At 50.3% G+C, this 12,953-nt stretch overlaps 1 protein-coding gene across 2 annotated transcripts in view; it reads left to right on the top strand.

The window, feature by feature from the left end:
• Coq8 (ubiquinone biosynthesis protein COQ8, mitochondrial) overlaps window positions 1-12,953 on the top strand; it is a 350,169-nt gene that overhangs the window by 154,522 nt on the left and 182,694 nt on the right. For both annotated transcript variants that reach the window (XM_069299996.1, XM_069299995.1), the window contains exon 3: window positions 9,035-9,131. In XM_069299996.1, the coding sequence (XP_069156097.1) occupies window positions 9,035-9,131 (97 nt within the window). The remainder of the gene's footprint in view (window positions 1-9,034; window positions 9,132-12,953) is intronic.

The raw sequence follows: 12,953 nt of genomic DNA, 5'->3' as shown, positions 1-12,953 counted from the left end.
AATGGCACTGGAAAATCCTCTTGTGGTTGGGTTTTTCCTTATCTGCCATCGACCGGGGTCAGGCACCCAGAAAGGTAGGCATAACAAAACAAACCCCACATGGTAAAAAACTAAAACAAAAAACCGAACAGAGAAGTAGAAACTCCCTACAATCCCAAGGAAACAAGCAAAGAAGCAAACATCACACTTTACTGCTGTGCCGATCGTCCGCGCAGCCCTACCCGCCTCGAGAGGGGGGAGGGGAAGCCCTGGACCTACCGCGCCAGCTGCCTAGCATCAGTTCGTAAGCTAATGTCAATCGGGATAGACGCTTCTCTGGCCTCAGTTTCCTAGGCAGTGTTTGCCTTGTGTGGCATTCACTGCCATGTGTTGTGTTGTGCGGTGGCCAAGAATACCTCATCAGTGCCGGGGCTGCATGTGCCTAGGGGCTTCCTTCCCTAAGCGCCCTGTAAGTACTGCCCCTGCGTAACAGGGTTATCTTCCCTGGGGTGTTCGGGAACCACTCCCGTAGAGGTTCTTGCTGCTCGGCATTTGCCTCGCCCTTGGGGCCAGCTGGGGCTTGGGGCCCTTGTTTGGCCCTGGGAAGGGACTGGTAATGTGCTGGTTAGGGCGTCAAGGTGTTGCGCGACCTTCCACCTAAGCAGCGACCGGTTCCAGTTGCCTCTGGAGACGGTGTACTTTTGCGGGGTTTTTCTTTTGTTTTTATTTTCATTTGCCTGGTGGGGGTCTGCCTACTGTGGCTATAGTTTCACTGGTAGTGTTTGGTGGCCCTCTGCTAGGCACCCGTGATTGTACACGTCGCAGGGGTTTTCAGTGTTGTCCTCTACCCTCTTGTTATTTTTGGGTTTCTTAACCGGTTAGCAACACCTTGCCCAGGCTTCTTGTAGCAGTCAGCCTATGAGCCCTGGAAACCCCTGTCGAGGCTTGGTGGACCATTGAATGCCCATTCCGGGTTCCAACCCGTCTTGTACGGGATCGTTGGTTGCTGTGCCCTTGTCTCTGGGTGGCAGTCGCCACTTTTACCTCCATTATGTTGCCTGTTGGGTCAGACACCTTGACCCGGAGTCTTGCGAGAGAGATTCTCTGCTTGTTCTCCAGTACTCTCCTGATGTTATTTCTGTTCAGAGTACAGGTGGCATCTGTGTTGCAAGCTAGGTTAGGTTGCTGCAACACGCTAGGTTGGTTTCCCACTCAGATGCCCCAAGGCCGCCCCGTTTTGGTTAGGTGCTGTTCGCCCCTTTCCCTCCCTGTTCCCGGCTCCGGACCGTCTGCAGGTTTCAGGGTCAGGGCAGGGTTTAGTTGGGGCCAAGACTCGGGCGGTTTTCGAGAGCTGCCCCGTTCGGGTTGGGGACGGATGTTTTCGAGCATGTTCCTCCTGCCAAGGATTCTGGGTCTTATCAGCGGCCCTTTCTTGCTGCCTTTCCCATGGACTCTTGCCTTTTCTTTAACCCTCAAACCGCGCATATCATATATAAATGATATCAGTGACAAAACCGAAACCGCGCACATCATTTATATATGATTTCGTGTCTAGCGCTATAATTTAAACGCCCCGCCTGGGATAGGGGCAGCTATAGTACAGCCACGACCGATAGTTGCCAGATGCCACCTAGAAAAAAAATCCAGGCCAACATTCTTGGGTGTTACAGCGTCAGTATTGAGCAAGCCACCAAGGCTGGCGCACGCAGCACGAGCTCACAGCACCGCTGTTCAGCTTGTGACCACAGCATCGCCTACAAATACCATAAAATAAATTATACTGCTATTATTTAGCAGTGATAGTATTACTGAAGCCCCCTGACTGTGATAAAACTGACCAGGATTCTGATAATAGCAGGATTGTGGTGATATTTAGCGCTGTGCTCCATGGAGGGAGGCATAAGGCTGTGCGAGGGAGGGTCGTGGCGTCGTCTTCTGACTGTGTGTGGCCACCATTTATTGACTGCACTCACCATACCAGCTTAGTGGTTCGATATGGTGAACACAAATGTAGATACTTATATATAACGTGTGTATAGTGTGAGATAACAGCGAGAGCAGTAGGTTGGGAGCCGCCATTTTGGTGAGGGAGGAGCGTCGTCTGCACTACTTGGCATGTTGTTTACTGATGGCCACTATGGTCTTTGGGCACCATACCAGCTTATTTGTTCAGGTATGGTGAATAAAACAGGTAGATACTTATATATAATGTGTGTATATAGTGTAATAACACCAAAAACAATATTGTTGGAGGACAAATATTAGTGCGTCTGGCCTTGAGGGCGGCCGCCGATCAGCTGACTGTGTGAGTAGCTACATCTTTCTGCCTTTACTCACCATACAAGCTTAGATGTACAGTTATGGTGAACAAAACATGTAAATACGTATATATAACGTCTGTGTATAGTGAATAAATACAGAAAAAGTATTGTGGGAGGTAAATGAGGGTGAGTGAGGTGGTGTTGAGGGAGGGAGTGGCAGTGAGTGGCTCGCTGGTGTTTGGCGGCCTCTCCTCGTTGCTTTTTGACTCACAAGACCAACTTAGTAGTTCGTTATGGTGTACAAAACATGCAGATACTTATATATAACCTGTGTATATAGTGTAACAACAGCAAAACTATTTGTTTATTGTTTTATGAACATAATAATTGAATCACTAATATGCACACCATAATTTTGAGTACAGCGATGGTTCACACATTTTATAATATAAATATACCACAATTCACTGTATGGAATAATATTACTGCAAAAAAACTAAGAAAAAATCAATCAGAGACATTGAAATAATTAGGTAATAATATATTTGTGGCAACTGCCGTCTGACAGCTCGGGCGGAGTAGAACTCGTCTGGCGAAGGCTCTGCCAACACCCCTTTTTTGCCACACTTCCCTACCCTATTGCGGCTAAAATATGCCACCTTCGATTTTTTTTGTTATTTTTTCCGTGATCAGGGAACAAAAATGAACACTTCTATAAGACGAAAGAATTTTTTGGATTTTTTTTTTTTGTTGCGCCTGTGGGTGTGAATTCCATTTGGGCCCCTAGCGGTTTGAGGGTTAAGGGCGGAGGGCTTGGAGGACGGCTCTGCCCCAGGGCCTCTGTTGCGGGTTCCCGGGGCTGTGGGGGATGCCTGCTAGCAGTTCTGGGGCGATTTGCACCTGCCTGGGTTTTCTGCTTCTGGGCGGAGTTTTTCGCCCATCCAGTCTGCTTGCTTCCCACTTTTGCTGGCGTCTTTTTGTATCTTTAGTGTTGGTCACAGCCCTCTGTTCTGGTGGCCATTTTAACTGCCGGTTTCCCGGCGTGGCCATCATGGCGGCGTTGCGGTTTGTTTACATGCGCCTGGTTATGCGAGTGAGCGTCTTGGGTGAGTTTTTTACCTTTTTCCGGGGGTTTATTCTCCATTTTTTGTTTCTTTGCTTTTCTGGTGTTTTCTGACCATTTCCAGTTCCTCTGGGAACGTTTGAGTGTTGATTTTACACCGGGTTTTCCGTTTTGTCTGTTTTGGGTCTGGGCCCTTGGGTTTGGGCTCAGTGTCCCTGTCTGTTATGCTTGGTCCCACACCTTGTCCCTCGGTTTCAGTCTGTTTTGACAGTTTCCCTGGGGGTTCTGTCTGGGGGCTGTGCTTTGCCTTTCTGTGGTGTATCTCCTCTGGCAAATGTGGTGGTTTGGGCTCCCCCTGGTTCAATTCCGAGTTCCTTTGGGTTCTTTGGTTTTGTTCTGGAGGTTTCTTCCTCTTGGGCCCCCTTTGTGGATTCAGGGGGTTTTGTTTCCTCGTGTGTGACCCGGTTCTGCCTTCTGGAGTTCTGGGGTCTTCCTGGCTTGCAGACTGATCTTTTTGGGTCTTGGCACGTGTTGTGGTCGTGCTGGGACTTTGAGGTTTTGTTGTCGAGGTGGGCCTTTTGATGCAGTTTTGTGCCTTCTTCGCCTGGCCGGCGTGGTGCTCTCTGCCCACTGGTCGGCGGCTTGTAATTTTCTTTTCATGTGTATGGGTGTGTGTACACATGTGCATGTACATGTGTACACTGTGTGTGTGTGCACATGTGTATGTGCATATGCATGTGTGTGTGTAACATACCTTGTGTGTATGTGTATATTGTCACGGGGGGTGGGCCGGGGCTTTGCTAGAACTCAGCCGCTAGGGGCTCAAAGGCCGAATACTCAGGCCCTCCGACTCCCGGGATTCACCGGAGAGTCCTTGGTCACACAGAAGAGGACCAACAATGCCCACCTCTGCAGGTCTTTGCTTCCACCACAAAAAGGGGGGTGCCACTGATTCACCCTGGAAGCCCTTCAGTCAAACACGGGGAAACTGCTGTTAACAGTTCCGGCCTAGACCCGTGGAGGAGTGAAGGAAGACTCAGGCTTACCTTATAACCTTATAACCCTCCCTGAGTCTTGCCTGCCAGACAAAAAGGTTGCAGGAAGTCCTTTCCCGCCTGTCTTCTCTATCTTCCTCTTAACAAGGTCGCCAGCTGGGTTATTGTATCTGCACCCCAGCGATGCAGTTCAGTGGGTGTATTATATATTGTTTGTTGCCGGAAGGTTGCTACTCCCATAGATCTGCTATTGGACTGTCGGCCCAGGGTACTCTCCCAGGAAGGTCTGTATGGCTTTACCTCTCTCTAGCCACTACGTTACTAGTTGCCACCATTCAGACACTGATACTGATCGGATGGCTAAGGGTACACTTTTATATAAGTCTGTGCTGTTTTTACCACTCTACAGGCAATAAGAACCTCTATAGAGAACGTGGTGTTCCCTAGGTGGTACTATGATAACCTTCGTGTATGCTCATAGAGAAATATTATAAATGGAGGCACACTTAAACACAATGATAAAATGTGTGAATTTACTGATGCAAATTACATGAACACACATACAATCACAAGTAATACATGAATATGAAAATAAGGATAATAAGTCTGGAGATCGTCAGCCTCTTCTTCTTCCACGACCTCCAACACTCCTTCAACTGGGCAGAAAGACAGGAGTCCCCCACTCTCTCACAGGAGGGCCTCTTCACCATGTCGGCACCTCTTCTTAACTGTCCTGCTGTCCGTACACACTGTCCTCTCTGACAGTCTTGGACACAAGCTGCCTTGCAGCCTATTCTACTACTAAAGTATTAATGTCATATTGCCACATACATAAGTAAATATTGTGGCCTAACTAGCCTACTCACACAAGGGGTAATGGGAGGGAAATTTGATCTACCTTACATTCCTGGCTCACGACGCCTGTCCCTCGATGGTGTGAGGTTCCCACACTTCCTGAGTCGATCCTTGACGATCCAGGAACGTTCCACAGGTCCTCAGGTGTCGTGAAGCCTTCGCGTCCTCGCCGTTCCAATCCCTGAGATTCAGCTACTCCAATCCTGGTTCATCAATGGGCACTGAGCTAATCACTATTTTCCCACACTCGCCCCTTCCACAAGGCGTTGATCCTTGTCCTAGGAACAGTGTCGTCCTTCCAAAACTCTCAGTGGATGTGACCCAGTCACAGCTAGGCCTGCCCGCCACACCTTTCCAGGCCCTCAACGTCCAGCGTCACCGCCCAGCATCGTCGCCGAATATTTTCCAAGTTTGGCACTCTTTTGCTCAATAAACTTGGTTCCTTTTTGCTTCCCAGAAGCGTGGGGTCTCCAATACATAAGATGGGCTGCGATGGCTAGCTCTAATCCACTAAGAAAGGCTTGTAGAGCCTCAAATCCTTGAGAGCTGACCGAGGTGCGTTCTCTTGCCTTCACGGTCAGGTCAACTCTCACGTTGCGCCGCCTGGGGCACTCAGGTGACGTCACGGCGGGCTCTGATTGGTCGCCCGCGACCTAAGTCGGCCAATCCACGATCGGCTAGTGTCCCTTCCAAAACGTCATATCTGCAGTAGGGGATACTCTTTCATTTTATATCGAGGCGCCAATTTTCCCTTACTTACAACTTATAATGTAACTTTCTCCCTTAACTGGCGGCCGATCTGGTCGCCACATATACCAACAGACTTCCCTGTACCTCAGAGAAACAGTAGGGAGAGTTGATATGACTCTTAAAGCAGGCAAACGAAAGAGATAGGAGAGGGCACCGTAACAATATATACATAATATGTATATATGTGTATGGTCTCACCTTCGGCTGTTCATGAAGGGGTCCCGGGTTGCTCGGTGGATGCTCGAGCAGTTGTGCGGGAGTCTGAACTTCGGCGTGCTGGTCTGCCCGCGGGGTCGGGTTTGGCTTCGGGGTCTGTTTGGTTCCTTCGGAGACTCACCTTTCGCCTCTCTTGCAATCGTTGGTTTCGTTCCTCCAGGGATCTTTTGTTGGTGGTGCGTCACCAGCTTCCTCTTTGGGGTTTTCGGGGTTCCATGCCTTGGCACCTCCCCAAGCCTTTGCTCGATGTGTTCACGGACGGGTCATCTCTCGGCCTGGGCTTTGTGACCAGTGCTCACCAGGTCGGCCAGTGATGGTGGGGTCTGTCCGTCCATCGGGCTCTCAACATGGTTCGGTAGTTCGTGACTGTCCGGTTTGCGCTTCTGAGGGTTTGGGTCACACAGTGCTCTACCATTCAGCTCCATTCCGGACTGTTCTCTGGCGGTTCTTTGCCGGAACCACAGGGTTTCTCTTAGGTGTTTGACCTTTGGGGTTGGTCCCTTAGAGTGGCTCATTTGCTGGATTCTCGAGGTTTGGCTAACCGTGAGGTTCATGTCTGGGGTGTGTACTGCGTCCTGGCAGGAGAGCTGGCTCGGTTCATTACTCTGTTCGCAGATTGGCCAGTCATTGCCGAATCGTTTCGTAGGCTCTGCCGGACGTATGGACTCCTGGCCATGGACGTCTTCGAGTCGGCGTGGTCTAGGCATCGCCCATTTTATTTATATGGCGCCCTTACCGGCTTGTGAGGCGTTCACTGTGGATGCCTTTCGGCAGGACTGGTCGAGGTGGGGTACCTGTTCCTCTTCTCCCGGTCCAGCTGTTGCTTCGGGTTCTGGCTCGGTTGGAGCCCATTCCCACGAGAGTAGTCCTCATGGTCCCTTGGTGGCCGGTCCAGCTCCAAACCCGGGCATTTTCCCACGGCTCCGCCTCTTTCAGCAGGTCGGATTGGTCCTGTACGTGACGGGTTCGGCCTTCTCCTCGGCTCTTCGCGTCTGGTATTTTAACGCGGGTATCACCATCTGTGGTGATCAGGTGGCTTCATTGACGGTGGCTTTGGTGGTAGGTTTGTATGTTTGCAGCCTTTCTCCATCCTTATGGCCACGGTAGAGACGGCTGCTTTCGGGAGGGGTCCTTGGGTTATTGATGCTTGATTGGTTCGGCCGGGGGTGGGTCCTGTGTTGTCCGGTTGCGCCTCTTTGCCGTTACCTGCGTACCATGTCTGGGGATGTGCTTTGGGTTGATCCGGTTCCCCTCGTTCCCTGTTTCAGGGCTTGGGTCTCCCAGGTCGTCCGCAGAGTTTTTACGTCTTCCAGTCTGCGGTCTATCCTTGCGCTCATGCTGTTCAGACGTTTGCAGCTCTCGCTGCTGTGTTGATGACGTCTAGGGCTCATTTCGGGCGTGAGGATTTGAGGGTCACACAGGTTGCCTGTCCGCTTGTTCATTATGCGCGTGTCTGCTCCTGTGCGTTCTTGTTGCCTTGGGTCGCAGATTGCAGCCTGTTGTCTCGGCTTCGCGTTGCGGGGTTTGTGGCGGCCGCCTCCCGGGTCAGCCCTTTCTTTTCCTTCTCTTTGGGTATGAAGCTCCAGGGAGCCGTAGGGGCTCCCCACAAGTAAACCAGTGTTGATTGTAATGAAACGCCATTTTCTGGGTGAGCCCGGAGGCTCCCTGGCAACCCTCCCTCCCACCAGTCAGCATATTTTTTTTGCATTGGTTGAAGCTTAGCTTCCGAACTGATGCTAGGCAGCCGGCAAGGTGAGGTCCGGGGCTCCCCCCTCCCCCTCTTGGGGCGGGGAGGGCTGCGCAGACGATCGGCGCGGCAGTAAAGTGTGATGTTTGCTTGTTTGCTTGTTTCCTTGGGATTGTAGGGAGTTTCTACCTCTCTGTTCGGTTTTTTGTTTTAGTTTTTTACCATGTGGGGTTTATTTTGTTATGCCTACCTTTCTGGGTGCCTGACCCCGGTCGATGGCAGATAAGGAAAACCCCAACCACAAGGGGGTTTTCCAGGGCCATTGCTCCCTGAAACCTCTCTGAAGGGGCAAGGTTCTGGCGCTGGTCCCTGGTAGGTCTGAACTCCTTAGCTAATGTCCTGGTCTAATATAACATACATTAGCCCGATAAGCTCCAGGGAGCCTCTGGGGCTCAACCAGAAAATGGTATTTCATTACATTCAACGCTGTTTTTTTTTTTATGTCAAGATTCTTAAATACCAGTTCAGTACTACATTGATATTGAATTCTTTTAGTAATTTAGAAATTTCATTAAAATTATCCTAAATGACAGAATTACTGTATTCCTAATATTGAATTCTTCTTACCTTTTCAAACTAAAGTTCAGTATTACAAGCAATATGGCTAGTTTCATCAATAGGTGACTGAGGATATTTTGAATTATATAGTATAGGTTTATATTGTATAGTATTTTAACCTATATAGTATAGGTTTCAATTTAAACTACTCTTAAAACGAATAGTTTTACAAAACTTTGGTGGTTTTTCATTGTTGGTGGAGTGCTTTTGGCATTTTTTAGGCTGTTTTCTCATTCTATAAAAGCAGTTGTCTGTCTTGTTTCACCTAACTTTCTGGGTGTCTTCCCCTGGTGATGGTGGAAATTATGATTAACTTTAAATGTAGGCCACTGTTCCTTGTGGTTCTCTGAAAGGAGCCAGGTTCTGGCTCGTGGTCCTCAGTAGGCCTCAGAACTTCACATCTGATAGCACGTAGTAGTTTGGTACTGAGTCAGTGTGATAGCTTCAGGGAGCCTCCGGGGCTCTCCCAAAAATCAGCGTTTCATTACGTTCACCACTCTATTTTATGTACAGTATTACATTTGTCTATATTCAGGTATTTTCTCATGAAATTTTAAGACAAATTTCATTGCTGCTCAGCCTACTGTATTGTTCACTCGTTTGTTTACAGAAAGATGTGTCAAAGAATGCAGCAGAAGCCCTCGAACGAATATCTGTAGTTGCCAAGGGTATCAAAGCTCTCCGAAACACAGCTACTTCTACTGCAGGTATGAGTGACCACAGTGGCAAAATTATATGATCAATGTCTGTTGCTACTGTTATAGGGAAATTAATGATAAAAATATCCGTAAGAAATTTCTGGGAGGTTGAGTGAGAGGGAGGAACACACACACCTATACAGTATCTGCCAATTTTAATGTCTGCCTTTCTGTCTTTTGAGGTTGGCAGCCAGATACTTGGGGGCTAGTTTCACCCACCTTTGCATGCCAATTCCTGTGGGGTATATGCCTAACATGGTCAGGCAGGAGTTGTCATAATTCAAGAGAGAACAGCATGCCATGGTCACATACTGATCCTCCATGGTGATTTTGGCACTGACTGCCTACTACCATCTGGCTAAATGCCATACTCTGAAAACAAAAATTTCAAAACAATTTGCTTTTTTCTGGGGGAGGGGGGGACCCTATCAGCTTTCTGGAGCTTTCCAGGCTGGTAGGGATATACAAGTATTAACTTTCTGGCATCAGTCAATGTGCATGGAGTTCTTGCCTATCGGGGACCACGAGCTAAAACCTGGCCTTCTGAGAGAGGTATAAGGAGCAATGGCCTATAGAAACCCATGTGTGGTTGGGAGCATTCTTTGTCTGCCATTGACCGGGTCTGGCGCCAAGAAAGGTAGGTGCCCCAAAACAAACCTCTACTCTGGTGAAAATATTGCTGCTGAAAGCCAAATGAGTGGGCAGAACTCCCCCAAACTAAAATTAGCCAATAAGCATGATGTCATCACGTTGCCGGGCTGCCGTCTGCACAACCCCCTCTCCCCAGGAGGAGAAAGGGGGAGCCCCAGAACCCTGCGCTGGCGATCCACCCTTCAGTTCTTAGCTGATGTGATACTGGCGAGGTCATGTGCCTCTGGCTCCAGATTTTGTCTCAGTTCTGTGCCTTGTGGCGTGGATTGACTCGTGGAAGGGTACGAGCCAGGAGTCATATTCTTTGGTACTTGGGCTGCATGCGCCTAGGGTTTGCTTCCCTAGGTGCCCTGTAAGTACTGCCCTTGGGGCTTGGGGCCACCTTCCACAAGTCTCCTTGGGATCTTCCTCCAATGTGTCTTGTACTGCTCGGTCCTGCACAGTTATCACCTATTATAGCAGCCGGCTCTGTTCCGCCTTGGTACGTTGTCCTCTTGCAGGGTTTTTCTTTTGTTTTTGTTTTCCTGCCTGAAGGGGGGTCTGCCTTTGATTGGTTGCCCCCTATCTCTAATTAGGGTATATATTTTTACATATCTGCGTTCGGCAGCTCTTGCCATTTCTTTAAAGGCGGGAGGGGGAGGGGTTTGATGGACGGCTCAGTCCCAGGTTCTCAGGGTGAGGATCCCTGGGTTGGGGACGAGTTGACTTGGGCCCCATCGGGGTTATTGTCTGGGCCTTGTAACACCAAGTCCCTCAGAGCGGGGCTTGGTGTTACAAGGTGTGGGGTTCTCTTTTGCTCCCTCCTTGTCCGAATTGGTTTTGGCATCTATTGCCTGCTTTTCCGGCTGCCCCGGCTTTTTCTTGTGAGGACGGGGCTTTGGAGGATGACTCGCCCCCCGGGGCCTGATGTGGAGGTTCCTGAAGTTGGGGAGGAGCTGACTTGGGGGTCTTGGGCCCTGTTGGACCCCACCTGGGTGTTCCAACCTTCAGAGTGGGAAGTTTTCAACTTCCTGGTCTCGCCTACTGAGGTGCGGGTGGCCATTACGGCTTATCTCCTGCGCGACCCGGATTATGCCGCTATAATAGAGCCATCTTCCTTCAGGTTTGGGTCTTCGTCTCCATACTGGGTTTGTTATGAGGGTCTGGAGTCGTCCTGGCTTGCGGACTGCCGGTTGTCGTCGTTGAATGCTTGGAGTGCTTTCTGTCGTACCCGCACACTTGAGTGGCGCAAGGCATTGACGGTGGTCTGGGGAGTGAATTTGAACACCTTAATGCTTGCTTGTTCGCCCCTGCCCTTCTGTGGGATGTGGGCGCGATTCAGCTTCACATGAAGGTTCCCTCCCTGTCGGCTGTGCTTGTGGCTGAGGACTTGCGCACTCGTGGCTTGTTGGCTTTAGTCTTGCATTTCTTTTCCCTCCTAGAGCTGTCGTTGAATTGGCTTGCGGAGGATGTGGAGGCACTTGGGGCTATTCCTGGGTCTGGTGCCTTGGTCTCGGCTGCTCGTGCATCATCTGTGCTGCTGAAGCTGTTTGCGCCAATCTTGCGGGATGTAGTGTTGCAGTTCTTCGCTGCGTGTCTCGCGAAGAACACGCAACAGCAGGTTGTGCTTGCCTCATCCTTGGAATCGGCTTGGTCCCTGGCTCTCAGGTTTTCTTCACTCTTTTGTCCCTTGCTGTTTGCAGACTCTGTGGTTAAGCCATATTTGCAGGTGGCTTTTTCCACCTGTCGTCCGATGTCCGACTTGTTGGTTCTTCGGGGGTTTCCTCTGAGAAGGGTAGTGCCCGGGCAAGGAGTTCCACTCGTTGGGGTAGGCCACAGGTGCCAGGTTCGGAGCTGGCGCTGCCTTCGGTTCCGTCTGCGTCTGGTCGGCACGGTGATCACACTGTACACAGGTTGGGTTCTCATAAGGGGCGTCGGCCCTTTCACGGTTCACCCCATTGACAGGGCAATGGGGGAGGCTTGCTCTGTTCATTCATGCCTGGTCTCATGATTTGTGGGCTTATCAGGTTGTTTCCCCACGGCCTGCGGTGGCATTGATGATGGTATCTAGGTATTTACACCCCCCCTGCCACCATGGTTACTGATAGTATCTAGGTATTTACACCCACCCGCCACCATGGTGGTGGGGGTGTAAATAACACCATTTAATCAGTTTAACCACCGTGCTGTGCCGAGTTTATTGTGAAATTCCCCCGGTGCGCATAAAATAAAGTGTTCCCAAAAATGTCTTTTTCTTCATAAAATGATAAATTCCCTTCCCTGAACATGTCTATGTAAAAATAAATACCAAATTCCACTTACTTTGGCTTTGTGGATGTGGACAAGGTGCGCTGTGACGTCATCAGGGCCTGGTCGCCTGTGGGTGAATCGCTCAGACATGGTCGCACGGGCCATTCAAGCACCAGATGTTCCCACAAATATATTTTCAATTATTTGTTTTATGTATTTCCAATGCGGTTTTATTTTTTTTTTCTGGGGGGAGCCCCTACGGCTCCCCGGAGCTATCCATGCCTGATATGGATACCCTAACTATTTTGCATCAGTCGATGTGGGTGGAGTTCTAGGCCTACCGGGGACCATGAGCCAGAACCTGGCCCCCTCAGAGAGGCACGGGGAGCAATGGCCCATAGAAATGCACATGTGATTTGGAGCATTCTATATCTGCCATCGACTGGGACAGGCACCCAGAAAGGTAAGCGCCACAAAACAAACCCCTATTCTGGTTAACAACAAAAATAGACAAATGAGTGGACAGAACTCCCCCAGGAAAACGAACTAACAAGCATGAGGTCACGTGAGCCGCGCCGCATGTCTGCGCAGCTCCCCCCTCCCCGGGAGGGGGAAGGGGGAGCCCCAGACCCCCGCGCCGGCGATCCCCGCCCCAGTTCCTCGGCTGATGGGATCATGCACGGTCGTGTGGCTCCAGCTCCAGTCTTGTCTCAGTGCTGTGACTTGTTTGCAGTGCTGCTTTTACGGTGGTCGTGTGAGCTGGGAGTAGTATTCTCAGGTACTCGGGCTGCATGTGCTTAGGGTCACCTTCCCTGAGTGCCCTGTAAGTACCGCCCTTGGGGCTTGGGGTTGCCTTCCACAAGTCACCTTGGGTCTACCTCTGTTGGCTTTTCGCTGCTTGGCGTTTGGCCGCCCCGGGGGTTTGGGGGTTTCACTCCCTTGTTTACCTTG

Source organism: Procambarus clarkii, chromosome 43, assembly GCF_040958095.1.
Source record: "Procambarus clarkii isolate CNS0578487 chromosome 43, FALCON_Pclarkii_2.0, whole genome shotgun sequence".
Taxonomy (NCBI): domain Eukaryota; kingdom Metazoa; phylum Arthropoda; class Malacostraca; order Decapoda; family Cambaridae; genus Procambarus; species Procambarus clarkii.
This window is presented reverse-complemented; position numbering and strand designations above follow the sequence as displayed.